Source organism: Crocuta crocuta, unplaced genomic scaffold, assembly GCF_008692635.1.
Source record: "Crocuta crocuta isolate KB4526 unplaced genomic scaffold, BGI_CrCroc_1.0 scaffold317, whole genome shotgun sequence".
NCBI lineage: Eukaryota > Metazoa > Chordata > Mammalia > Carnivora > Hyaenidae > Crocuta > Crocuta crocuta.
In genome coordinates, this window is record NW_027530984.1 from 5,333,209 (window position 1) to 5,359,778 (window position 26,570).

The 26,570-nt window shown below is 34.4% G+C and overlaps 1 protein-coding gene across 1 annotated transcript in view; it reads right to left on the reverse strand.

Moving 5' to 3' along the window:
* Positions 1–26,570, reverse strand: part of ZDHHC17 (zDHHC palmitoyltransferase 17) — an 85,385-nt gene that overhangs the window by 13,649 nt on the left and 45,166 nt on the right. The window contains exons 9-11 of the mRNA XM_077770211.1: positions 19,483–19,608; positions 9,212–9,354; positions 7,797–7,899 (exon numbers count right to left, since the gene is read on the reverse strand). Of these exons, the coding sequence (XP_077626337.1) occupies positions 7,797–7,899; positions 9,212–9,354; positions 19,483–19,608 (372 nt within the window). The remainder of the gene's footprint in view (positions 1–7,796; positions 7,900–9,211; positions 9,355–19,482; positions 19,609–26,570) is intronic.

A 26,570-nucleotide genomic window follows, 5' to 3' on the forward strand; every position in this document is an offset into this window, starting at 1 on the left:
ACTGCGAGATCATGACCTGAGCTGAAGGCAGCCGCTTAACAGACTGACTGAGTCACCCAGGCGCCCCTGAATACATTATTTTTTAATGACCATTACCTTGTTTGATCAAAAATGAAGAGATTTCTCATTTTCAAAGTTATATTAATATATTACTTAGTTATCTATTTACATTAAAATCTTATATATCTACCACTTAAGATATCACACCCATGCATTTAAAAGACTGCTTTTAAGTTCTTTCCGTTGACTTTTTTGAATACAAAATGACCTTCATTTTAGAAAAGTATTTAGAAACTTGCCTAAAACAGTAAGTTTCTATGTTCACATTTTTCTACCTAATGAAAATGTAAGAAATGTACTAAGCTTTATCAATATAAATGAGGCATCAAAAACTATTTTAAATAACACTAAGAAAAATAATGTTGCTAGAGCAACAATTTTCAGAGACACCAGTATCTAAAATACTCAAATACCATTTTCAAGATTTGATGTTGGTATGAGTATCAACACGTAAGAATTTCTTGAGAAGAAAGCTGGGTAAACGTATATGCAAGGAATACTCGAGCCTGGTTCTATTCAGGAGCAGGACCTTTATTCACTATAACAATTTCAAAGGGTGCTAACATGTAAATAAATAGCTCAGGTTCTTATAGCCTGGACTAAATTTGCAGGGGAGCTAAGCAGCAGCTCAATAAATGTCCACAGATTTGAAAGGGATATTCAAGAATTAAATATCAGAAGAACGTAAACAATTTCTTTGCTTGGTCTTTAAAAGTGTGGAGATTAGATATCTCCAAATCGTAGTTTGAACTTAGCTTTAATAATAGGTCACACCAGTTAATTTTTAAACTTAAAAGTAAAAATTAACAAACTCTCCACAAATGGTATGGTTGTTTTTTGTGAAGGTTTAAAACAACTTTTTTTTCCTGATTAAAAGAAAAAATACACTAAAAAGTATAATACCTCCATAATCCAGAGATAATTCCTTTTATATTTGGTATTCTACATTTTTAATCATAATTGAGACCATGGTGTTTTATGAACATTAGAAAAACAAAGAACACTTGCTAATTGACTATTTGCTATTCAATGTACACAAAAACTCTACGATATATACTATGGTTATCCCCATGTTACAGATGACAAACCTGAGGCAGAGGTTAACTAAATAGTCCAAAGCTACAGAGTCAATTAGAGGTGAAGGAGATATTGAAATCCAGGCTCTTTTAACCTGTGCTATCCTACTTCTCCAAAGCACTCAGCAGAATATCCTTAAATACTGTCCCCTTGGGTATGAACATATTTAAGGTTTGATGTATATTTTTATACTGTCAGATTATTTCCAGAAAGATATACCAATTTATAACCCCGCTAACAACACGTATTGCTTGACTACTACATCTTCATCAGCTTTGAGCAAAGAAAAGAGTTGCCAATTTTAGAAGTAAAAGAAGGTTTATTTGACTTAACTTGTACTTTTGCTTTTATGTTTAGTCTTCTAATTAGATAAAAAAAGAAGTATGTGTCATTAATGTTTTCATTTAAATGCTTATGGAATAGTGTTGTAAAACATTTAACTCTTTAATTCACTTGGTTGTTACTTTGATGCAACTGCAGCTCTGATAATACCCAACAAAACAAAAACAGTAAATCAAATTAATCAAATGTCTGCAAAATACCAGAGACAACTTCAGGAAGCGGAAATGACAAACTATACCATAAGGTTCAACTGGAGGTCAAGAAAAGACTACAACTCTGGTGAGGCAAGCTGCTTGGAGTTGTTCTTAATTTTTATTACGTGGTATGGAACATGCCGATGAGAAGACAAAGGCAGAATTCCCATTAGTCCACCGTGGCCCTCTGCTATGGACTGAATCATGTCCCCCGATGCCCCCCAAGTTCATATGAAGCCCTAGCCTCTAATGTGACTGTTTCTGGAAATAGAGTCTCTAGGAGATAATTAATGTTAGACAAGTTCCTAAGGATGGGACCCTAATCTAATAGAACTGTGGCTATATTTAAGATTTAAAAGGAAGAAAGAAACCTCAATCTCCCCCTACTATGTGGGACACAGGGAGGAGGTGGCTACCTGGAAGATAGGAAGAGAATCCTCACCTGAATATAATCATGCTGGCATCCTGATCCAGAACTGTGAGAAAATTAATTTCTGTTGTTTAAGTTAGCCAGTCTATGTTACTTTGAAATGGCAAAGATCTAAACATCAAAAGAATTCACTTTTCCTTAAATTATTCTACAGCTTAAACAGAATTTCAATCAAAATAGCATTAGGCTTTTCACAGAACTTAAAAAGCTAATTCTAAAAAATTTAACCAGAAGCACAAAGGGCTAAAANAAAAAGCTAAAATATTCCCGAGAAACAAAAAAGCTGGGAAACTTGGCCTAACAGATAACATGATTTAAGAATAAAGCTTTAGTGGGGAGGTGGGGGGAGGGGGTAAAAGAGGAGAAGGGGAACAAGAATACACTTACAATGGTGAGCACTGAGTAAGGTACGGAATTGATGAATCACTATACTGTACCCCTAAAACTGATATAATTGTGTGTACTGGAAGGAAAGGGGAGAAGGGAGGGTAGGAGGGAATGAAGGAAGGAAGAAAAGGAGAGAAAAAGAGAAAGAACAAAGGAAGGAAGGAAAGGAAGGAAGGAAAGTTATATATAGTAAGATATAAAGTACTGGCACAAGCAAAGAGATCAATATACTGAACAGAGTACAGAAATACTGATAAATATCAAGGTTGATACTGCAACTGAGTGAGGAAAGGATATGCTGGAGCAATGAGTTCCCTAATAAGCAGAAAGGAAGACACACGCGCCCCTCACATTATTCATTATACAAAGTAATTAAATACACATGAATTAAGAAATAGAGATTATCTTTAATAACTTAGACACACACACAAATGATATACAAGAATATTAATAGTAATATTGTCAAAATTCACTGAAGGTGTTGACGGGATACCTGAAGATAGGTATTAAAAAGCTTAGAGAATATCACAAGGAAACTAGAAAAGATACACAAAAAACTGAGAAAGTCCTCTAACAGTAAACTCAGGAAAAAATGCTTACAAGGAAAATTCATAGGAGAGGATGGTGAAAATAGTAATTCTACAATGTCTTCATTTTTATATATGTAGTCATCCCAAGTTCCAGAAGAGCTTCATATCCATTTTTAGTTTAAGCTTAAAACCTGACTGAAAACTAATTTATTTTTAGACCTAAAATTTCTAATAACCTATCATCAACATTTCACAAGTGGTGCCACCATAATGAACAATCGATTGTACTGGCTATGACTGAATTTCAGAGTTGTCTGATTATTATAAAAGAAAAATGGCCATGAACAAAACTTTCAAATAAATAAAAGGACGAGAGACTAAATAAAATCCTTTACAATTTTAAAAATAGAATCACTCTGTAAATGTAATTTAGTGTATTTTTTACTTATTATATCCTAAGTATAAGCCCACATCAAGTCTTAGAAAAGCATTTTTAATGGCTATTTTATCCCATACTACACAAAGCTAAATGATAAAACCTATTTCCCATTCAGGATGGATACTCAGGTTGTTTACATTTTTTTCCTACTATAATAGTACTGTGATAAACAGCCTTGTAAATACATTTTTTTATCTTATCTCTGATGATTTACTTATGAATATTTAAGGGTCTGTTGTTTGGGGAGAGAGAGAGAGAGAGAGAGAGAGAGCGCGCGCACCTGTGTGGGGAGGGAAGGGGATGAGGGGAGCAGCAAAGGGAGAGAGAGAAACTCTCAAGCATGCTCCATGCCCAACACAAAGCCTGACAAGGGCCTTGACCTCAGGACCATGAGATCATGACCTTGGCCAAAATCAAGAGTTGAATGCTCAACTGACTGAGCCACCCAGGCGCCCCAATTAAAAATACTTTTAAAGCTCTTTCTACAAGTTGCTTTCCAGCAATGTTTTTTATTTTTTTTAACTTTTTATTTATTTTTGAGAGACAGAGAGAGACAGAGCATGAATGGGGGAGGAAGAGAAAGAGGGGGAGATACAGAATCTGAAGCAGGCTCCAGGCTCTGAGCTGTCAGCACAAGCCTGATGCAGGGCTCGAACCCACAGACCATGATATCATGACCTGAGCCGAAGTTGGATGCTTAACTGACTGAGCCACCCAGGCGCCCCTCCAGCAATGTTTAAAAACTTAAAATTATGTTCACATTTGAAGATACACTGTTGTCACATCAAGAAGGTGGGTCCTATACTAGACTCTTGATAATTACCAATCCATGTGACTTTGAGGAAGACATAAAATTTCTCTGAACCTCAAGGGTTCCATCAGTTAGAAGACAAGATTAGGATATGTGTGGTTTTTCTAATCTCAAAGAATTGTTCTGAGAACCAGATAACACAACAGATCTGAAAGAACTATAAACCAAAAAGCGCTGGATAAATATAAGGTACGTAGGAGATGATTATTATTTTTTAATGTTGATATATTTTTGAGAGAGACAGAGTGTGCGTGGGGGAGGGGCAGGGAGAAAGGGAGACACAGAATCCGAAGCGGGCTCCAGGCTCTGAGCTGTCAGCACAGAGCCTGATGTGGGGCTCAAACTCACGAACTGTAAGATTATGATCTGAGCTGAAGTCTGACGCTTAACTGACTGAGCTGCTATTCAGGTGCCCCTAAGATGGTAATTATTTAATGAATAGTAGAAAAGAATAAGAACTCAGTTGTTAGAATAGTTTATATCAATACAAAATTCATTACTACCACAGTAACACTTAAGTTGGGTATATTATGAGAATCTTAAAGTTTATACAGTTGATCCTCATGCCTACCTCCTAATAAAATCAATATTCACAGTACTTTTGTAGTCATTATGGCCATATGCAAAGTAGCAAAAAATATGTACCTTCCTATGCATGCAGTGTCAGCTGAGTTGAACAAAAGCAATACTCTGCCTTCTTGTTCCAGCTCTCACACTGGAAATAACTGTCCTTTTCATGGTCTATTCTGTGCCACACTTTTGCCTTTTTGTGGTTTTCATTACTGATCTTACTGTTTAAAATGGCCTCTTAGTGTAGTGCTGAAGTGTTATCTCATGTTCCTAAGAACATGAGGGCAGTATGTATGTGGCTTACAGAGAAAATCTCAGAGATAAGCTTTGTTCAGGCATGGGTTATAGTGCGTCTGGCTCTGAGTCCAATGTTAAATCAACCAACAATAAATCTTAAATTTGGTACTGAAACAGAAACACACATAAAACCAAGGTTATGTACTGACTGAAGGACAAAAATGTGACCAGAGGTTTGCATTTTCTTTTTCTCCAGGAGCAATAGGTTTAGTATTTGCTAATTCAGTGTTTGCAGCAACTTTATAGTACATAATTACCACAAATAATGAAAATTGACTGTAACTCTTATTTTGCACAACTAGTCTAATCAGCTTTAATTACATATGCAGTCATGACTTGCATGAGGAAAGTGGTAGAAGCAAAAGCAAAGAGGCTTAGGTCAACAAGAGGAGGCAGTCCCTGGTAACAGCTGCTATTTTAACTCTGTATCTTAATCATTATTTTATATCATGAAACTCATGACTTCCCTGTCTAACACCCTCTGTGCTTCCATTATAAATTATTCTGGGATCTTTCTGTTCCCTTCCTATTGGTTTGTTGAGCTCCTATCTCTGGCCTCAGAAGTTTAATACTTAAAAGCAAAACAAAAAAATATATATAGCTCTAACATCATATAAGGTCTGAATATATGGTTCTTTTATAACATAGAGAAGTGTAAAGTTTTTTTTATATATTATCAGAATTTAGTTATTTGTGACTTCATTCCACATTCTATGAGTAGCATATATACATACACAAACATCTGAATAGAAGAAACCATAAATGCACAGTTAAAGCCCATGCAGACACAATGATACAAAAAGTCATACATACAAAAAGTCATTTACATTTTTTACATGTCAGACGTGTCCTAAGATTTATTACATTCATTCTCAAGGCTTCTGTGAGAGTACTCTGATCATCCCTCCTATACAGACAAGTATGAAACCTGGTATTTTCATACTGTAGTTTTTATTTGAAAAATTAATACATGCAATTTGTTCAGTGCATCTAAAAAATGAATTATATGCCAATCTAAAGGCACAATTATTCAAATAGGGCAAATTAAATAGAGTTGATTATGCTGACCTTCCTCTCAAAATCTACCTCTTACGTTCTCAACTCCCTAGCTTAGATACTGCATAGCTATTTTATTCTATCTCCAAATAAGGAAGGAGATATTCAAATCAGACTACATAAAACTCTCTGGCATGAAGTTTTCATTATTCATAATTTGCTAATTTTCCAGCTTTTCTTTACTTATATGCATAACAGATTAAAAGAACAGCAACAGTCTAAAATTATTCTGAAATGTGAATCTGACTTTTCAGGATATAAAATTTACTCTCCAATTTAGGAAACAAAGTTAGAAAATATGTCTGGAATACTAAAGTCATTTCAGAGGTCAGTGCTTTTTATAAATTTAAAACAGATGAGGTAATGAAAGTAAGGAGATCTATTTTACTTATACTAAATGTTTCAATAAGATAATTTTAATGCTTAGTAATCCTTGAATAATTTTTATGTCAAAGTTTGGTACAATGCAGAATGAGCTAGTAAAAACTGCCACATGGCAACATTTCAAAAAATACTTACACTAAGGAAATATTTAAAAAGCACCCCACTTTCTGAAAGTAATCATGTAATGCTGTAAAAACCTAAGACTGTGCCTCAGTTTCAAAATAAGCAGTTTTGGTTTTCTATATTGTTTAAAACACAGACAACAAAAAATACAATGTTATAACATATACAACTGTGAAGTGAAACTAGATATTAATTAAAATTGTCCAGAATAGTTATGTCACCAAAGCCTGAATTCCATTTAAAATCTACCTTGTATGTTTTTTATAGTAATGTTTGAAAAAATGATTTTAGTACAGACATTTGTGAAACATGTGCCTTTATTTTAATAAAACAGACTGTCTTACTGATTGAGCTTTTTCTATGTAAAAATATCAAAAGGTGACACCGGCCTTATTTCTTTGATACACGCACATACACACACACATATTTACAATTTTAAAGTACATTACTTTTTTTTTAAAGTATACTACACTGAAAAAATTAGCAAATATTTGAAGATACAGCACTGCATGCTTTTCATAAAGCAAAAGAAAATTAACTTGTTATCCTCCACAAAAAAAGTTGTGATATTAAGAAAATATTTAGAGTAAATAGTTTAGTATTAAAACATGAAAATCACAGTTTAGTAAAAAGGTTTTGAATAGGTGTTATAGTAGCAGACAAGTGTGTGTTTCGATCCCAGCCTTATCAGAGACTAGCTATGTGGCCTTGGACAAGGATAACAGCTTAACCTGTTTAAACCTAAATTTTCTCCTCTGTAAAACGAAGATAACAATATTAACATAGAGAATGTGTATTAAATGAGTACAAAGTGTTTAATAAAATGCCCTTTAAACACTACTATTTAAAGGTAATAAATAGTAGCTACTATTATTATTTCTGATACTATTATTAAAAGCAACTTTCAAAACCAGTCTATTAAATATGAAACATTTAAGAGCAATATTTACATTGGTTCACACATTACTTTTCTAGAAATACTGTTCTACTGCAACAAATCATGGTTAGTTCAGTCTTAAATGTTAAATAATTATAAAACACTCATTTAAATAGCAAACAAAACTTGCTTTAGATATGACCTTTATAACCAAAGGATATCATTCCAAAACCAGAAGAACCATGTTACATACATCCAAAATTTGGTTGCCAAATATATTCCAAGGGGCAATGCACTATGCATTGAATGATCAAAAAAGGATCTGCAAAACACAAGTTTTTATAAAATTTGAGCTCCATATTTCCTTATAAAAATGATTTATCTAAATGAAAATTATACACATTCCTCATAGTAAACTTGGGGTTTAACCAAAATACAGACATCCAAGATACTTAATATACCAACACTGTCTTTCATGGTAATCAATAATAAATGAGTTCACAGCTGAATGAATCAGCACGATTCTGGAGCTCCTAATTTACCAAGAAACAGAGTTATGTTCTATGTATTTTTCAGCCTCAGAATTTCAGTCTACTTCTATTCTCTTAAGTCAATAATTCACTTCAGTATAGTACAATATAATACCAAAGACGTACTATAATTTTGGTAAATGAGTACGAAGCAATCCTCAAGTTTTTCTCTATGTTTCATTATTTCTCCTTATCTACACACTCCTTTTAAGCTTTTAGTACAGCTTTTCAAACAGAATGAACCGGCCAATTAAATAGAAGTGAAGGTCATTATTTACAGAATTTAGAATTTGGGGAAAGTATTAATAAATTTTGTTAAACATAAGCAGGATCAACCATCCATGCAGGCTATGTAGGAACTCTCTGTGTTTTATAGGACCCCTTGGAGCTCCCAGAAACACTAAAATGAGATTAATTACCTAGAATTAAGCCTCTTCCTGAGAATTAACATACTCTAAGTGAATTATTTTCATAACTCTTTTTTTTAATTCAGGTAAAAAAAAAAGTACTAAAAGAATGGAAATTAGGTAGGAGGTCCTAGATCACAGACAACTGCCTAGGTTTGTTGAATAGGCAACATAGAAAACGAGATTTAAGGAGAAAAGAAAGGGAAAGATCACAATGTTTTAAAAAAATAAAGAGGAAGAAGAAAATAAAAAAGTTGAGTGTACATCATATGCTCAGACTCTACCTTACTACTAAAATCAAACCTCTTTCTTACATATTGCTTATGACCAAAGAAAACATAACTCCTATGAAAAAGTAAGCTAAAGCTATAATTACCTAGAAATAAGCAATATGTATATTAGAGGTCAACGAACTCAATCTACTTCTACTGAAATGTTTTTAAACTGTATCTTAGATTTAAAAATTATATGTTAGACTTTGTCACTGAATATAACTTTAAAATGTCAACATTTCAACATTTAAAACTTAAAAGATTTCAGATATAAATCTGTCAAAATTCTTCAACATTAAACTAAGATGAAACATATTACATAAAGGTAGTGTTCATAACACACAAAATACAAATTTTACATAGCAGGGTCCAAATTGTATCTTTTCATGTACAGATAAAAATACAGTTCAAAGCAACATACTTACTTTGAAAGAAATTGTACTGTAGCCCAAACGCCACCATACATTAGCCCTTTAATGAGCCAAGAATCAATATTTAGGTCTGCTATAAACCCAACCAGCCAAATGACTAGGAAAGGAGTTCCTAGCATTACTTTCTGCCGAAATTCCTGCACAGAAAAAAAAAAAATTAGTCAGAAAGTTTGCATGTTTCAAGTAATCTGAATGTAAACCACTGTTATCTTAGTGGAAACGTGCATCAGAATGAAATTCATTCATTCAAATATGCTTACTATGAGTAGGTACTATTCAAGATGCTAGTCTTCGCCTTCTATAGACAGGCATTAAACAGACAATTTAAAAGTAGTTAAAACTGTGGAAAATGAGAATATAAGTTATAGGAGTGGGTCTAGATAGTCAGGTAATAGAAGACAGCGGTACTGGCTGCTTGCCAACACATGGATAAGCTAGAAAACAGTTCTTGATGATACGACCCCATTAACAGGGCCATTGATAACTAAAGACAAGACCAACCAGAGTAACTTGATGTTCAAAGAGCTACATCAGATAAAGAAACCTGAGGATGCTTAGCCTGAAGAAGATACTTTGAACGACCTTAAAATGAAACAGAAAATAAAATCAAACAGTATACAGAGTCCCAGAGTCCACAGAATAAAGATTATGTGCCCGTGAACATATATCAAAGCCGAGTACTTACTACTCTGGAGGTAGTTCCATTTCATTTTGTACTAGTCTAATTGCTACAAAGTCCCTACTTCTAAGTATAAAACCCATTATTTCCTTGTAACACATACCACAGATGATAGGCAGCTATCAAATCTCTGGAGTTACCTTAAGTGACAAAATAATAAAAGATATTCCAGCTGTGATTTAATAAAGGTCAAAGTGTAAACATTACTTTCCTCACTATTTACCTTTTTGAAGGGTAAGATATCACACTTTTTTAGCACCCTTTTTATACTGCTGGCTTCTAATGAAATACTTTTTCATGTAAATAAATGGCCATGTCTTTCCCAATTTAGCCACTGTAATTCATTTTCTAAAGGTATGTCATTTTAGCTTGAATAATAATTAAACTTAACTTCAGAGTTTTAATCTTATGCTGTAGTAAAGTAACCCTTCTGATTTGTGTTTTCATCTCTAGCATGCATGAATTTTATATCAAGAAAGGGGCACCTGGGTGGCCTTAGCCAGTTGAGCGTCCAACTCTTGATACAGGCTCAGGTCAGGATCCCAGGGTCGTGGGATCGAGCCCTGTGTTGGACTCCACGCTGAGTATGGAGCCTGCTTAAGATTCTCTTTCCCCCTCTACTCCCTTCCCCATTCACACTCTCACTCTCTCTTAAAAAAAAAAAAAAAAAAAGACATTAGGGAAACTTATAACTAGGAGGACAGGGTATATGGTTAAGGGTGGGTACTGGTGGGAGAGAAGGTACATGTATTATTTGAAGAAGTATTTTCTAAAATTATCTATAACTTGCCTTGTTTTTAGTTAAGATACTTGTTCCCTCTCAGCAATAGCTACATTTTTTTTCATTATTAAAAATAAAGATACAATTGACATATAGTAAATTTCATCCTTTTTTGGGTATAGTTCTCTGAGGTTAGATTAACATACAGTCATGTTAGCATGAAAATCAAGACATAGAAAAGTTCTATCAAGCCCGGAAATACCTGTGTCCCCAGACCCAGCCCTGTTACAAACACTAATCTGATTTCTGCCCCTACAATTTTTCCTTTGCAGGAATATTGTATAGCTGGAATCATACTGATGCAGTTTTTTAAGTCTGGCTACTTTCACTTTAACAATTCATTTGACATGCCCCCATGTTGTTGTGTGTATCAGCAGTTTGTTCTTTTGAGCAATATTTCATTACAGGATGTATCACAGTTTATTTGTCCATCTCCAGCTAAAGGATAAAGGTTCTTCCCCCACTTGAGGACTGTGAATGAAACCATTATAAACACTGCATACAAATTTTGTATGAATAGAAGTTCGTTTCACTTGGAAAAATATCCATGTGTGGGGTTTCCAGAGTTGTTTCTTCTTTTCCAAAATGTCATTTAACATGTTATTTATGGTATCATAAAGATTTTTTTTAAAAAGATGTAATGGCGATATGCTGCTTTTATAGATATGAAAAATCTATTTTCTCTTGAATTTTATTATGAAACTTTTCAAATATATAGTAAGTTTGGAAGAGTTTTACAGTGAAAACCTGTGTATCCACCATCTAGATTCTATAATTCAGTAAGCAATTTTTGGATTAAATTTAGTTTAGAAACAACTGTAGGTTCACATGCAGTTGTAATAAAATAATACAGACAGATCTCAAATAACCTTTACCCAGGTTCCCCCAAAGGTTAACATCTTGTAAAATATAGTACAATATTTTGTACAATATCATAATGTTGACATTAATACAGGTAAGATGCAGAATATTTCCATCATTACAAGGAATGCTCACATCATTTTACAGCAACTTCCTTCCTACCCTACCTGCATCTGCATAGTAACATCTGGTAACTATTAATCAATTCTATATTTCTATAATTTTGTCATTTTAAGAATTTTATATAAATGGAATTATGTAGTATGTAATCTTATGAGATTGGCTTTTTCACTCAACATAATTGTCTAGAGACTGATCCACTTATTGCCATGTATCCTCAGTTCATTTCTTTTTATTATTAAAGAACATTCCATGGTATGAGTGTATCAAAGCTTGACCATTCACCCACTGAAGGACTCTGAGGTTGTTTCCTGTTTGGGGCTACTATGAATAGAGTTGCAATAAACATTCACATGCAGGATTTTACGTGAACTTAAAAGTTTTCATTTCTCTGCCTAACAGTGCAGCTTCAAGGTTGTACGGTAAATGAATGTTAAGTTTTTTAAAAAGAAACTAAAATTGTTCTCAGGAGTACTGTATTGTTTTACATTCCCACCAGCAACTATGAGTCATCTGGAGTAATCTCTCTGTATCCTCACCAGTGTTTGGTGTTGCTGCAACTTCTTTAGTTATTCTGATAGGTATGATAGAAAGTCATTATGGTTTTAATTTGCATTTCTCTAATGGCTAATAATATTGAATGCCTTTTCATGTGTTTATCTGTCATTTTTATATCTTCTTTGGTGAAATACCTCTTTTTGTCTTTAACCCATTTTCTATTTGGATTGTTTGAGATTTTCACAGCCAAGTTGTGAAAATTCTGCAAACAAGTCCTTGGTTGGATATATGGCTAGCAAATATTTTCTCCCAGTCTGTAGTTTGTCTTTTCATCCTAATTAGCAGGGTCTTTCATAGGACAAAAGTTTTTCATTTTAATTAAGTCTACCTGATCAATTTTTACTTTCATGGATCACACTTCTCAGGTCAAGTTTTAACTCTTTGCATAGCCCTAGGTTCTGATGATTTTTCTTCTAAAAGTTTTAGTTTTGCACTTTACACTTAAGTCTGTGAACCATTTTGAGTTAACTTTTCCTTTTAAATTTTTAATGTTTATTTAATTATTTTACTTTTAGAGTTTATTTTTTATTATTATTTTTTAATGTTTTATTTATTTCTGAGAGAGAGGGGCAGCGTGAGCAGGGGAGGGTCAGAGAGAGGGGGAGATACAGAATCTGAAGCAGGTTCCAGGCTCTGAGCTAGCTGTCAGCACAGAGCCCGACACGGGGCTCGAACACACAAACCGTGAGATCATGACCTGAGCCGAAGTGGCACGCTTAACCGACTGAGCCACCCAGGTGCCTCTTGAGTTACTTTTTTATATGGTGTGAGGTCTGAATAGAGGTTTATTTTTTCGTTGTTATACATGTCCAAATGCTATAACATTATTTGTTGAAAGGGCTTTATTTTCTCCACTGAATTGCTTTTGCACTTCTGTCAATTAAGTGGACATATATCTCTGTGGATCTATTTCTGGGCACTCTATTCTGTTCTACTGGTCTAGGAATTTGTTCCTCCAAGCATACCACACACTCCTGATTATTATAGCTACATACCAGGTCTTAAAATTGCACAGAATGATTCTTTTCTTTCAAAATTGTCTTAGCTATCCTAGATCTATTGCCTTTCTGTATAGAATAATCTTGGCTATACAGACAAAAAAAATTCTTGCTGGAATTTTTTACTTAATTACATGAAATGTGTATAATTGGGGCACAAATGACATATTTACTATGTTAAGTCTTCCATTTCATGTTGTTGTTTTCTTTTCTTTCTTTTTTATTTTTTAAATAGCTTCCCATCCAGCACAGAGACCAATGTAGGGCTTGAACTCATGACCCTGAGATCAGATCAAGACCTGAGCTGAAGTCAACAGTTAGACACTTAACCGACTCAGCTACTCAGGTACCCCTCATTTCATGAACACAGTATGTCTTTCCATTTATTTAGAACACCTTTGATTTGTTTCATTGGCATTTAAAAAAAGTTTCAGTATACAAGTACTTTACATGTGTGTATATATATATATAGGTGTATATATATATACACCTAAGTATCCAATTTTTCTGAGCAATTCTAAGTAATACCGTATTAATCTTGGTGTCTGCATGTTTATTACAAGTATACAGAAATAAAATAGATTGTATCCTATGACTTACTAAACTCATTTATTAGTTCTAGGAGTTTACTTTGTAGATTCCTTGGGGTTTTCTACATAGACAATCATGTCAACCACAAATAGGGACAATTTTATTTTATTTTTTCTTTCTGAACTATATGCCTCTTAATTTCCTTTTCATGCTTTATTTCACCAGCTAGAATTTCTAGCACTAAGTTGAATAAGATCAGTATGAGGGATATCCTTGCTTTGTTCTTGATCTTACTGGGAAATCATTCAATCTTTCACAATTAAGTATGATGTTAGCTGAAGATTTTGGAAATGTCCTTTATAAAGTTCAGGAAATTCTCCTCTATTCTTAGTTCTCTCAGAGTGTTACCATAAACAGATATTGATCTTTACCAAATGCATTTTCTACATGGATATAATTATGAGATTTTTCTTCTTTAATTTGTTAATATGGTAGATTACACTCAATCATTTTGAATATTACATGAGCACTATAAGGGTGCCTGGGGGGGGTTCAGTCAGTTAAGTGTCTGACTTCAGCTCAAGTCATGATCTTGCAGTCTATGAGTTCAAGCCCCATGTTGGGCTCTGTGCTGACAGTTCTGAGCCTGGAGCCTGCTTCAGATTCTGTGTCTGCCCCTCCCTCCCCTACTTACACTCTCTCTCTCTCAAAATTAAACATTAAAAAAATTTTTTTAATAAATAAATAAATGTGACTTGCATTCCTATAATAAATCCAATTTGGTCATGGCACCTAAGTCCTCTTACTTATGTAATGATGACTTCTATTTGTCAATATTTTTTTCAAGTTTTTTAAAAATTTTTTTAATGTTTTTTATTTATTTCTGAGAGAGAGAGAGAGACAGCGTGAGCAGGGGAGGGCCACAGAGAGAGGGAGGCACAGAATCTGAAAAAGGCTCCAGGCTCTGAGCTAGCTGTCAGCGCAGAGCCCGAAGCAGGGCTTGAACACACAAACCGTGAGATCATGACCTGAGCCGAAGTCGGAGGCTTAACCGACTGAGCCACCCAAGCACCCCTATTAAAGATTTTTGAGTGCACCATTTTAAACCTTAAAAATGGAGGGTTTAGGGGTACTGAACCCAGTTCAATAAAAAATCTGCATGTAACATCTGAAACCCCCCAAACTTAACTACCAGTAGCCTTTTGTTATATATATATATTTTGTACTGCTTTTGTTTGATTTTGGTATCAGGGTAACATATCATTTCCATTCTGCCTATACTTGCCACTATTCTTAAATGTGAAGTATATAGTTGGGTCATGCTTTATAACACAAGGAGCCAGTATGTGTCTTTTACTTGGTATATTAGAATATTTTAATTTAATGAGATACTGATATGCTAGAGTTTAAGCCTATAATTTTATTTTTTGTTTTCTACTTCTCTATATGTTTCTCGGTTTTCTTTTTCCTGCCTTCTTTTGGGTTACTGGAAAGCTTTTTAGAATTCTATTTTGATTCATCTATAGTATTTTTCAGTTTACCTCTTTGTATAGCTTTTTTAGTAGTTACTCTAAGTATTATATAAACATAACTTATCACAGTGTACTGGCATCATTTTACCAGTTCAACAGAAGTATGGAAAATTCTGCCTTTACCTCTCTCTACCTTCCCCTGCTTATATTATAAATTGTCTCACATATGTTCTTTACCTACAATTAGAGACACATCAAGCAGTATTATAATTTTTGCTCCAATGTTTGCTTGTAACCTTTGAAAGTATAAATGAGAAATCTACAGTATTCACCCACAATTTTGCTGATCATGATCTTATGTTGCAAGATATATTCTTTTATCATTTCCTTTGTTTAAAGAACTTCTCTTAGCCATTCTTCTAGGGTAGGTCTGCTGGCAACTAATTCTCTTAGTTGTCTTTTATCCGCAGAACATATTGATTTCTCCTTCATTCCCGAAAGTTATTTTTACTGGATACTGGATTCTGGGTTGACAGTTCTTTCCATTCAGCACATGGGAAATGTGCCAGTTTCTTCTGGCCTCTATGGTTTGTGATGAGAAATCCATGGCCATTTGAACTGTTTCACCCCTGTTGATAAGGGGACTTCAAGAATTTTATTTTTTGGTCTTTTATTTCCAGAATTTTGACTATGATGTGTTCAGGCAGGATTTGAGTTTGTTCTGTTTAGGGTATGTTCCACTTCTTATTCTGTAGGGTTTTAATTGTTAAATTTGGGGGGTTTATGGGCCATCATATCTTTTGAGTACTTTTTTAGCTCCACCCTCTTTTTCTGGGACTCCAAACATATGAACATCAGATACTCTGTTATAACCACAGGTTCCTTAGGCTCTGTTCTTTTGGTTTTTTTTTTTTCTTCAATTTATTCCCTTTTGTTGTTCAGAATGTGTAATTTTTATTGTTCTATCTTCAAGGCCACATATTCTTTCCTCTGTCCCCTCTATTTTGCTGTTGATCCTATTCACTGAGTTTTATAAATTTGTTTATTGTAATTTTCAGTTTTAAAATTTCCATTTGGTTCTTCTGTATATTCTATTTCTGTATTCCTACTTCTTTGCTGAGACTATTTTTCACATGTTTCAAGCATGTTCATAATTATTCATTGAAGTCTTTCTATAATGGTTGTTTTAAAATATTGCATCAGATAATTCTAACATCTCTGTCATCATGTTGTTGGTACCTATTTGATTCTCTTTTCATCAGTTTCAGATCTTCTTGTTTCTTGGTATGATGAGTGATTTTCCTCTGAAACCTGGATATTTTGGGTATAACGTTATCAGACACTGGATCTTATTATTAAACCTTTTCTTTTAGATGAATTCCTCTGATGCGTCGTGGCAGAAGGAGGGAGTGATGCACCTTCTCATTACTGACAGGTGGCATGAAGTTCAGATCTCAACTTAGACTCCACTGACACTAACACCCAAGAAGGGGTCTCCTAATTACTGTTGGGCAAAGGTGGAACTTCCAACTCTCACTATAACTCTACTGATACCACCCTGGCTGGGAGGGTTAGAAATGCCTCATTACTGTTTCCTCTGTTATCTTCCCTGATGGAGCAGGAGATGGGACCTCATTAACACCCAGTGGGGATGAAAGTGGCAAATCTTTATTTAGCCTTCTCCAACACACCATCCCAGGAGATAAGATGGGGCACCTTATTACAGCCTGGTAAGGGGGGAGGTCTAGGCCTTTGCTGGTATGATTCGAAATGGAGCCACAGTTTTTTTGGTAGTATTTAGTTGTGGTAGAAATTTATTTTCTAAAAATCTTGGGGTGCCTGGGTGGCTCAGTCACTTGGGCATCCTACTTCAGCTCAGGTCATGATCTCACAGTCTGTGAGTTCGATCCCCGCATCAGGCTCTCTGCTGACAGCTCAGAGCTTGGAGCCTGCTTCAGATTCTGTGTCTCCCCCTCTCTGCCCCTCCCCCGCTTGTGCTCTATCCCTTTTGCTCTCAAAAATAAATAAAAAACATAAAAAAATTTTTAAAATCTCTATCTTGCTAAGCTGCCTCTTTCGTGGTTCTTTGATCAAAGAGTTATTTATTTAGCCTCTTTGACCAAAGAACAGGACTTTGTTGGAGACTTTTGTCTGTATCCATTTGTGATTCTAAGTTGTTGGCTTTGTCAGCTCCACTTTTGGGATATGGGAGGCAAAAAAAAAAAGAAAACACAGAAAACTCACCAACATGTCATTCTTTAGGTCCTGAGCCCTCTACCCACTCTGCCTTCTCTCCATCTCCCAGAATCTTCCTACATTTGTTTTGTACATAATGTCCAGGTTTTACACTTGTACTTAATGGGGAGGTACAAGGAAAAGGGCATCTACTCCATCTTTCCAGATTTATATTCATATAATCAATAAACAATATTAAAGAGGACAATATATGAGATTACCATCCCTTTTGTTAAAATGTTAAGAAATAATAATTTAGAGATTTTCCTCTAACTTACTGTTAAGCATTTATTTAACCACAAATCTGTCTTGAATTCTTTAATGAAGCTCTCTTTTTTAAAAGAAATTAGGGGTGCCTGGGTGGCTCAGTCGGCTAAGTGTCTGACTTCAACTCAGGTCACGATCTTGCAGTTAGTGGGTTTGAGGCCTGCGTCAGGCTCTGTGCTGACAGCTCAGAGCCTGCAGCCTGCTTCAGATTCTGTCTCCCCCTCTGCCCCTCCCCCACTCATGCTCGCTCTCTTAAAAATAAGTATTAAAAAAATTTTTTTAACAAAATAAAATAAAAAATTAAAGGAATCATATCCAAACACATAACCCTGACATACAGTTAGTTCATTATTGCTATAATAATTATATATTAATAAACATCTAGAATTTACAACGTCATTTTCATCTGACAATGCATTTTTTAAAAATGTTATAACATTTACACAGAACAAATGAAAACACAAAGATCATGGGACTTTCCAACATAATATAAGACACTTTTGTAACAAGCTTAGTTATTATGAGACATCAGCCTTTGCTCGCTATGTTGAGAAAAACTGCTCTAAATCGTAGACGACAGAGCAAAATCAAAGAATATAAAAAATTAACCATTGTCTATATTATATCTAATAGTAAAATGAAAGAGGTAACACAACATGCAAAAATTGCTCATTATTCTCAACTATGGAGTTGAAAACAGGCAAGTTTATAAACTATAAATCTAACTCTTCTCATGTCTAAGTAACGGAACAATGGACCTTCAATGCATTAAAGAAGTCTGAAATATAAGTAAATGAGGCATGCTTTCACATTTCCCTTCGTCCAAAACTTGTCATTTTGTTCTGATAACACACAGATCAACATTAACTTTAAGTAAATAGTATTTTATCATTAGAACAGCCTGAATAAAATGGTACTCAAGGCTTAATGCCATTCAACTTGTGATTATTGACAAATTAGCCAAATATCTTGTCAATTACTTAAATATATAAAGAAACTGCCAGCTAATAATAACTATTTTACTTTTTAAAGGAAAGAAATTTTTAAGGAATACAGACCTTTCGCTGGGGGAAATATTCTTAGTTTTGAAATCATATTACAATGAGGCAACTGAGCAACACTCATTTAACATAAGTGGTACATGGAAGATCTAAAACCAGCTTTCTACAGAAAAGTGAGACATATAAGTTTTTCTCACTCTAAAAAAAAAGTTAGAACATCACAAAAGAATGGGAAGCTTAAATTAATTAGAGTTATAATCAGTTTAAAAAGATGTGTGTTAGGACTACAGTTTTTCAGTTTCTTATCATATTAATAAGTGCACTTAAACAGGAAGAACATATTATCTATTACTTAACAAAGGTCAGTTAAATCAATGAACTAAAATTTGTTAGCCTGTGGAGATTTAAACAATTTTACATATAACTATCCTTCTTAATTATCCAATAACACAAACAGGCCAAGTAGGCAGAGCCCTGAGAAACTGCTATCTGACTTCATCTTATCCTGGGTAAAACAGTGTTTTAAAAATTACACTGGCCGGGGTGCCTAGGTGGCTCAGTGAGTTAAGCATCTGACTCCTGATTTCAGCTCAGGTCATAATCTCAAGTTTCATGGAATCGAGCCCCTGCTTGGGATTCTCTCTCTTGTTCCCTGCAACTCCTCTCTCCCATTCTCTCACTTGTGCCTGCTCTCTCCCTCTTTCTCTCCCAAAAAATACATAAAAATTATAGACTGAAAAACTTCAGTCATGAATGTATTACCTTATCAGCTTTGAGCTTTCTAAGGAAGGACGGATTGTCATATCCCTTTGCCTGTCTTGCCTCTTGCAAATGGTTGATCATCCACACGTTTTTTCTCTGCTTTGCCAAATCAAGTGCTGATTCACCCTGATAAGAAGAAATTCACATTAAAAAAATTTTTAAAGCAAAATATATTCATTACTAACTTTTAAAGCACTCCCATAAAAATAAATTGACTGAAAATTAGTTCATCAACATTGTTTTGACATCAGGCAAAGTCAAATACTAAAAGAATCTAAATCTTACATATTACGTGTGTTCTCCAATTCAAAGTACAATCAGTAAATGTATCCACTCATCTTATTCTACAGATTCTATTTTTGCTTGCCTTTTGGCTTATGTTAAAGTATATCAAAAAGTAGGCATTTCAGTACCTGCTGGATCAGAGGCTATCAAGTTTATCAGTTATTTCATATCTTTAAGAGTTCTGTTAGTAACATTTATTACTACAAAATATCCTACTAGAATATAAGTTGCCAGATACTTCTCAGTAATGACAAAAGTCTGAAGAGAATAGGGAAGAAGAAGAAAAGTCAACTTCTATTTCTCCTACTGTTGTACTGGCATTCTAATCATCTTAAATTCATTCACACATCCAGAAATTTCCAGAGAATGAGAACAGTAACAAAAAATAGTGAAACTCAAGTTATGGACCTATAGCTTTTAATCTTGAGAAGAATGCCAAAGAGCAGAAGTGAATAAAACTAATATGTTTTAAAGGAAGACACAAGATATAAGCACTCCCAATTCTAGATCTATGCTTATTTTTGACTTTATAAATTTCACATCTTCTTTCTCATTAGTGAGACACCTACATTTCTATTCTATTTAATATTCTCCACTATTTATCTACTTTAAATATAAAAGTGAAAAAATTTTGTCCACCAAAATTTTAAGAATGTATGGATGAATACTCACAATTACTTAAAAAAGGAAAATACTGAAATTTTATTTGAAAAACTAGATAAAAACAAAAGAATAGGAGCCTTGGAGAGCATGACTTATGAGAGATGATTATTTATCAAGTATAAAGTACACTTTATGGAAAAAATACTAAAAAAATAAAAAGGAAGCAAACAACAAAACAAACACGGCACTACCACCAGTAGCAACAACTATAACAATACAACAATAACAACAAAAAGCCCAACCAATCCTTTAATGAAAGATCAATAGTATTTAATAAGGAATGGGCTTAATCTAGGTGAATCTTCCACAAATAGGGACATTTACTGTAAAATATCTCCTTACCTATTCAAAACTTCTATCACCTACGTAAGAACCAGCTAATTAATCCAAACTATAAAGATTACCTGAATAAAAGCAATCCCTTGGGTAACAATTCCCAGAGAATATCCTGCTGTTGCCTCGGTCCAGCTGAGCATCCCTTCCACTAGAGGGCCATGTGACACCTAAGGATTGCCTAGATAAAAAGATGGAGGGAGCTTTAAGAAATCTTTCAACTACTCCTCTAGTCTTCTGACTGCTTTAATATAGTTTTTATTCAGCTGGTAAAATAAACAAGCAATTAATTTAAAGAATGATACTAAAACCAGGGTTCTGAGTCAAGTCTATATCTGATTACTCCATGTGCCAGCCCGAACAGTAAATGTTAACAAGAATAACAACAACAATCATGGAGTGTTTATAGACTATGTAACTGGTAATAAAATAAATTTTCAAAGGTTTTGGTGAGATAAACACTATTGAAGGTGGAGAGTGGAAGATCACTTTTTGCCTGAGATTGAATTTCATTGTTAAAACTAAGGAAAATTCTTGCTTGGAGACCATCTAGGTCAGTTACTGAAGAGGTAATAAAAACTATTTTTAGAAAAAAGTATTTTACCTCATGTCAAGAAACCATGTAAGATTTTTTTCCATATATTAACAGAGCTTAGTAATGTTACAGCCTGCACAAGCTAAAAATTATCTTGTTTGATGATTTCAGAGAGAAAAAATGATAAGTGCTTGGACAGCACTCGGAGATTAATTATTCTCCCCAAACTCAAATTATCTAAATTTATGTGTATAACCAAAACATGTGGGAGAGGGTAAAATATTATTTTTTAAAAATTCACAAATGAGTTGCTACAATAAAAAGGGATTATTACTACATAGGTCATGTTTTAAAAATCCTTAATATCCCAAATATTCTTCCCTCCCTTATTGTGATCACTTAACAAGATTTGGATTTATTCTATGTAACTATTATCTGGGGCCACGGTTCTTAAATTCTTTTGAGTCATATTTCATGAAAGCCACTGACGTTCTCCTCCAAAAAGTACTAAAATACAAGTAATTTTTTGGTAACAATTTTAGGGGTTCATGGGCTCACCCTCTAACCAAAATTCACTGGTAGGTCCCAGATTTAGAACTTCTAATCTACAGTATATGGCCATTCCTGATCCTTCTTAGGATCAAAATAGTAATTTTAAAATTATTTTATTTTGAAAAAAAAATCATTTATTTACATATTAAAAGAATTGAATTATTTATTCAAATAACTAATTTACAAGGGTAAATAGATAATATAAAGACAGATTTCTAACAAACTTAAGTTTAATTTTACTTATAAAATACCTATTTTAGAAGAAAAAGGATCAACTAATACTTTTATAACTATAAAACAAAGTATAATTTTTCATATTCTTTCAAAAATACGTTTATTAGCTATTACAGCCAGACTTGCAGACTACATCTTTTTTGTTATAATTCATAATTATCAATTAGAGTCTCTTTCTTAGCTCTCAAAATGAAAGATGGAAAAATATACAGGTATAAATCAACTTTGTCAAATTCCCAGGCAAACAATCTACGTTGTTTCTCATTAATTTTTCCCCTGTTGACATTCATATCAATTTAAGTTTACTTAATTAGCTTGTCATTCCACATAGCTAAAAGGCATCACACCTCAAATATATTCTTACCACCCTTACTCCAAGAAAGTCTTCTTCCTTCAGTCTTCACAACCTCAATATATATCACAAGCCATTCAGTTATTCAAACCATAATCTAAGTCATCAATATTTCCTTTCACCCTCATATCTAATCTACACTAAACTATCATTTTCATTTCTATTCTAAACTATCATTTCCAAATCCATTCATTGCTCTCCAGCTCTGTTCCTACAACTGTAGGCTAAACTAACATCATCTGCCTGGTTTATTACAATAGCTAAATGATCTTCACCCATCCCCTCTATTTTCTTAATTCTTCAATGCATTCTCCATCAGCAAAGTCATCTTTTAAAAATATTTAAAACACAAAGATTACAAAGCCAGCGTATATAAATCCTTCCAACTGTTTCTTCTGACTGAGAACACAAAGCTCTTTATCGTGGCCTTGTATGATCTGGCACCTGCCTCCCTCAGGGACTTCACTCCCTTGCTCACTGCACTAGTCCAGGCTGGCATTTGCTGCAACTCTCACAGGGCAGGCTTATTCCTGACCTTGGGACTTGCACTTGTAGGCTCTTCCACATGAAAAGTTTCTTCTCCACGTCTTTCCATAACTGATCCCTTCATCAGACAAGTCTCAAAGCCAATGTCATCTCCTCAGAGGTATTCACAAGTCACTCTAACCTGATGTGGCCCTTTTATGTCTCATCACTGTACCCATTTGCCTATGAGTATGCATGTGCATGCTTTAATTTACTTTTTGTCTATTTTCTAATACGATGTAAATTCTGAGAGAATACAGACTTCATCTGTGTTAAACACCTGGGCTCCTGACCACTGATATTTGTTAAATGAAAGAACGAATGAATAAATGGTTCCCATTAGAAGATGGTGACTAAACTTCAGCATATTAAGAATGTTAGATTCCAGCAGAAAAAGCATCTGATACTTCAGTTTTTAATTCCACAAACAGTGCATTTTAAAACAAAATTCTACTTTCCCACCAGTGTGGATAAAAAGATTAATTTTCCTCTGAAAGTGTAAGTGAGCCCTAAGCAACTGAAGCAACTCCTTAAATGTCATTCCTTTAAAAATATTGCCACTCCACACTTGGGATGAGCACTGGGTGTTATATGGAAACCAACTTGACAATAAACTATTAAAAGAAAAAAAAATTTTTTTAATGAAATTAAATTAAACCTGAAAAAAAAATACTGCCACTCCAAATAAATCAGAGAAAGAGAAATACCATATAATCTCACTTATATGCGTAATCTAAAAAATAAAACAAACAAAGCAAAACCAAGTTCACTGATACAGAGAACAGACCCGTGGTTGTCAGGAGCAGGGGCTGGAGGGAGGGCAAAATAGGTGAAGGGAGTTGAAAGGTATAACAATTTCCAGTTTTAAAATAAGTTAAGTCCTGGGGATATAATGTACAGCATGGCGACTACAGTTAACACTACTGTATTGTATATCTGAAAGTTACTAAGACTGTAAATCTTCAGGGCTCCAATCACAAGAGAAAAGAAAATTTTGTGACAGATGCTGACTGGATCTGTTGTGGTGGTTATCTCATGATATGTTTAGGTGTCAAATCATTACACCGTACACCTGAAACTAGTACAATGCTGCATGCCAACTATGCCTCCATTTAGAAAAATTTGAAATAATGATAAGAATGATGATGATGATGATGTAACTCCAGAAGTTGCCAGGGATTTACATTTTAAAATAACTTCTTTTTATCAATAGCCAACCCTACTTATACATGTGAGATAAAACATTAATAAAAATGAAAAAACAAACATGAATTTAAACAAAAGTTCTACAGGCACAATAATTATTTGACACTGTAGACTCTGGACTGCACTAGTTAAGAAAGCTACATTCAAGTTTATCCTAATTACCAAGTAATTCATGTGTCTAAACCTACAAAACATTAAAATTATAAGGTTCAAACTATTTAAATCATTTCAAATATCTCTCTTACCATTACCTTTCTGTTAAAATTAATTAGATTTCTTTTACTAAGTCTAATAAAAGTTTATGAAATGTTTGGGGCGCTTGGGTGGCTCTGTCAGCTAAGCATCCAACTTCAGCTCAGGTCATGATCTCATGGTTCATGAGTTCAATCAGGTGAGCTTGAGTCCCGCTTCAGGCTTTATACTCTCCCTTTCTCTCTGCCCCTCATGGGATTCTCTCTCCCCCTCTCTCTCTGGCCCCCGCTCACTTGAGTTTGCTGTTTCAAAAATATAAATAATCTCATCCTTAAGAAAAAGTTTATGCAATAGTTACTGAGAAGTGCAAGGGCTCACTATTTATTTCAGAATATATTAAGTTTACAAGCCACACTTCAACTTAAAAATCATGATCCAAGTGAAGTTATCCAAAAGGCTATATAGATAAGAAAGATACTTTTAAATGGTCTAAAAATATATACTACTAGTTTCAAATTCCAGAATGTCATGTTATCACAATTTTTAATATTATTGTAATTTCAGTAGGCTCTTGGCAGAGTCAATGAGACTCAATATTGCCATAGTGACATTGGTTCTATCTTTTTAATAATGTTACAGGAAATATTTTGAAATATATTCCTGGGGCATGATCACTTTAAGAATGGCTGTCCAGGGGGTGCCTGGGTTTCTTAGTCGGTTGAGCATGAGAGACTTGACTTTGGCTCAGGTCATAATCTCGCAGTTCATGAGCCCCACATCAAGCTCTGCATTGACAGCACAAAGCCTGCGTGGGATTCTCTCGTCCTTCCTCTGTCTCTGCCCCTCCTCTGTGTGTTCTCTCTCTTTCTCAAAATAAACAAACATAAATGAAGGGAGGAAGGGAGGAGAGGTGGAAGTGAGGGAGGGAGGGAAGGAGGAAGGAAGGAAGGCTGTCCAGTACTAAGCAGAAGAGAAATAATGCTGTACAGCAATACAGATATAAACATAAGGTAAACTCATGAATTTTTTTCTTATGGGAATATTAGTCAGCCTTAGTCAAACTCTTCCTTTCTTATCCTTTAGGCCTTGAGGTCAGCCCAATTTACTAATCATCGTGTTAAAAACATTTCTGAGCTTCTTATTTAAGAACATTTGGGGGCGCACCTGGGTAGCTCAGTTGGTTAAGCATCAAACTCTTGGTTTCAGTTCAGGTCTGATATCACGGTTTGTGAGATCAAGCCCCACGTTGGGCTCTGTGTTCACAGCATACAGTGCTTGAGATTCTCTCTCCCTATTCCTCTCCCTCTCCTTCCCTCTCCTTCCACCCCCCCCCCCCCCCCTCCCCTCCCCCCCTCCNNCTCTCACTCCACCCCCCCCCCGCCCCATCCCTCTGTCACTCTCTTTTACAAAATACATAGACTTTAAAAAAAAAAAACCAAACATCTGAAAAAGCAAAGTTTTCTCTCTATAATTTCAGAAGTGGCAGGAAGTATAATAGCAGAGTATCAGGAAAACTAGCTTAGAGGTAAAGCTCAAGACTACAGCCTGTTAAAAAAAAGAGTATACATCATGTGTCAGGCCCTATGGTATGCTGACTTTCCTCTTTCCATATTTTATTGGCAGATATCTGGCCGTTCTGATCACTTTGGGTAAAGACAGAAAGACTTGAAATTTAAAAAAGAAAGAAAGAAAATTTTTCTCAAGTTCTTATAGTTTCCAATAAGACACTTAGCATTTACTTTTAACTAAATATTTTAATTAAACTCATTTTTAAAAATTGGTTAAAATTTTAAGTAAATTAGGCTCCATTATAGCTAGTCTAAACGGTATTATTTTAGCAGTTTAACCTCAGAGTAATTGAAGACAGAAAGAACTATTCACTGGAACATAAATAGATGCCCTGATCCAGCAGGAGATAACCTACTTTTTGATTGTCATTTCAGATTATTGTGTGGCTCAAATCTCTTTCAAATTTATAATTAGCACATATCCCTTAGAAATTTAAGAGAGATGACTCCAAAAGTATTATGCTTGATTGTCAAAATTAAACATTTGTCAAAGGCCACAAAGTTATTCATGAATTGACATTATTGAAAGATGATGTTTCAAAGTTTAAAGTCATTTCACAGAAAGAGTGGTGCCGAAAGACATGGTGGATCCTGAAGCTTTAAAAATGAGAATGGTTAACCAAAATTTAAGACTATCAACAGA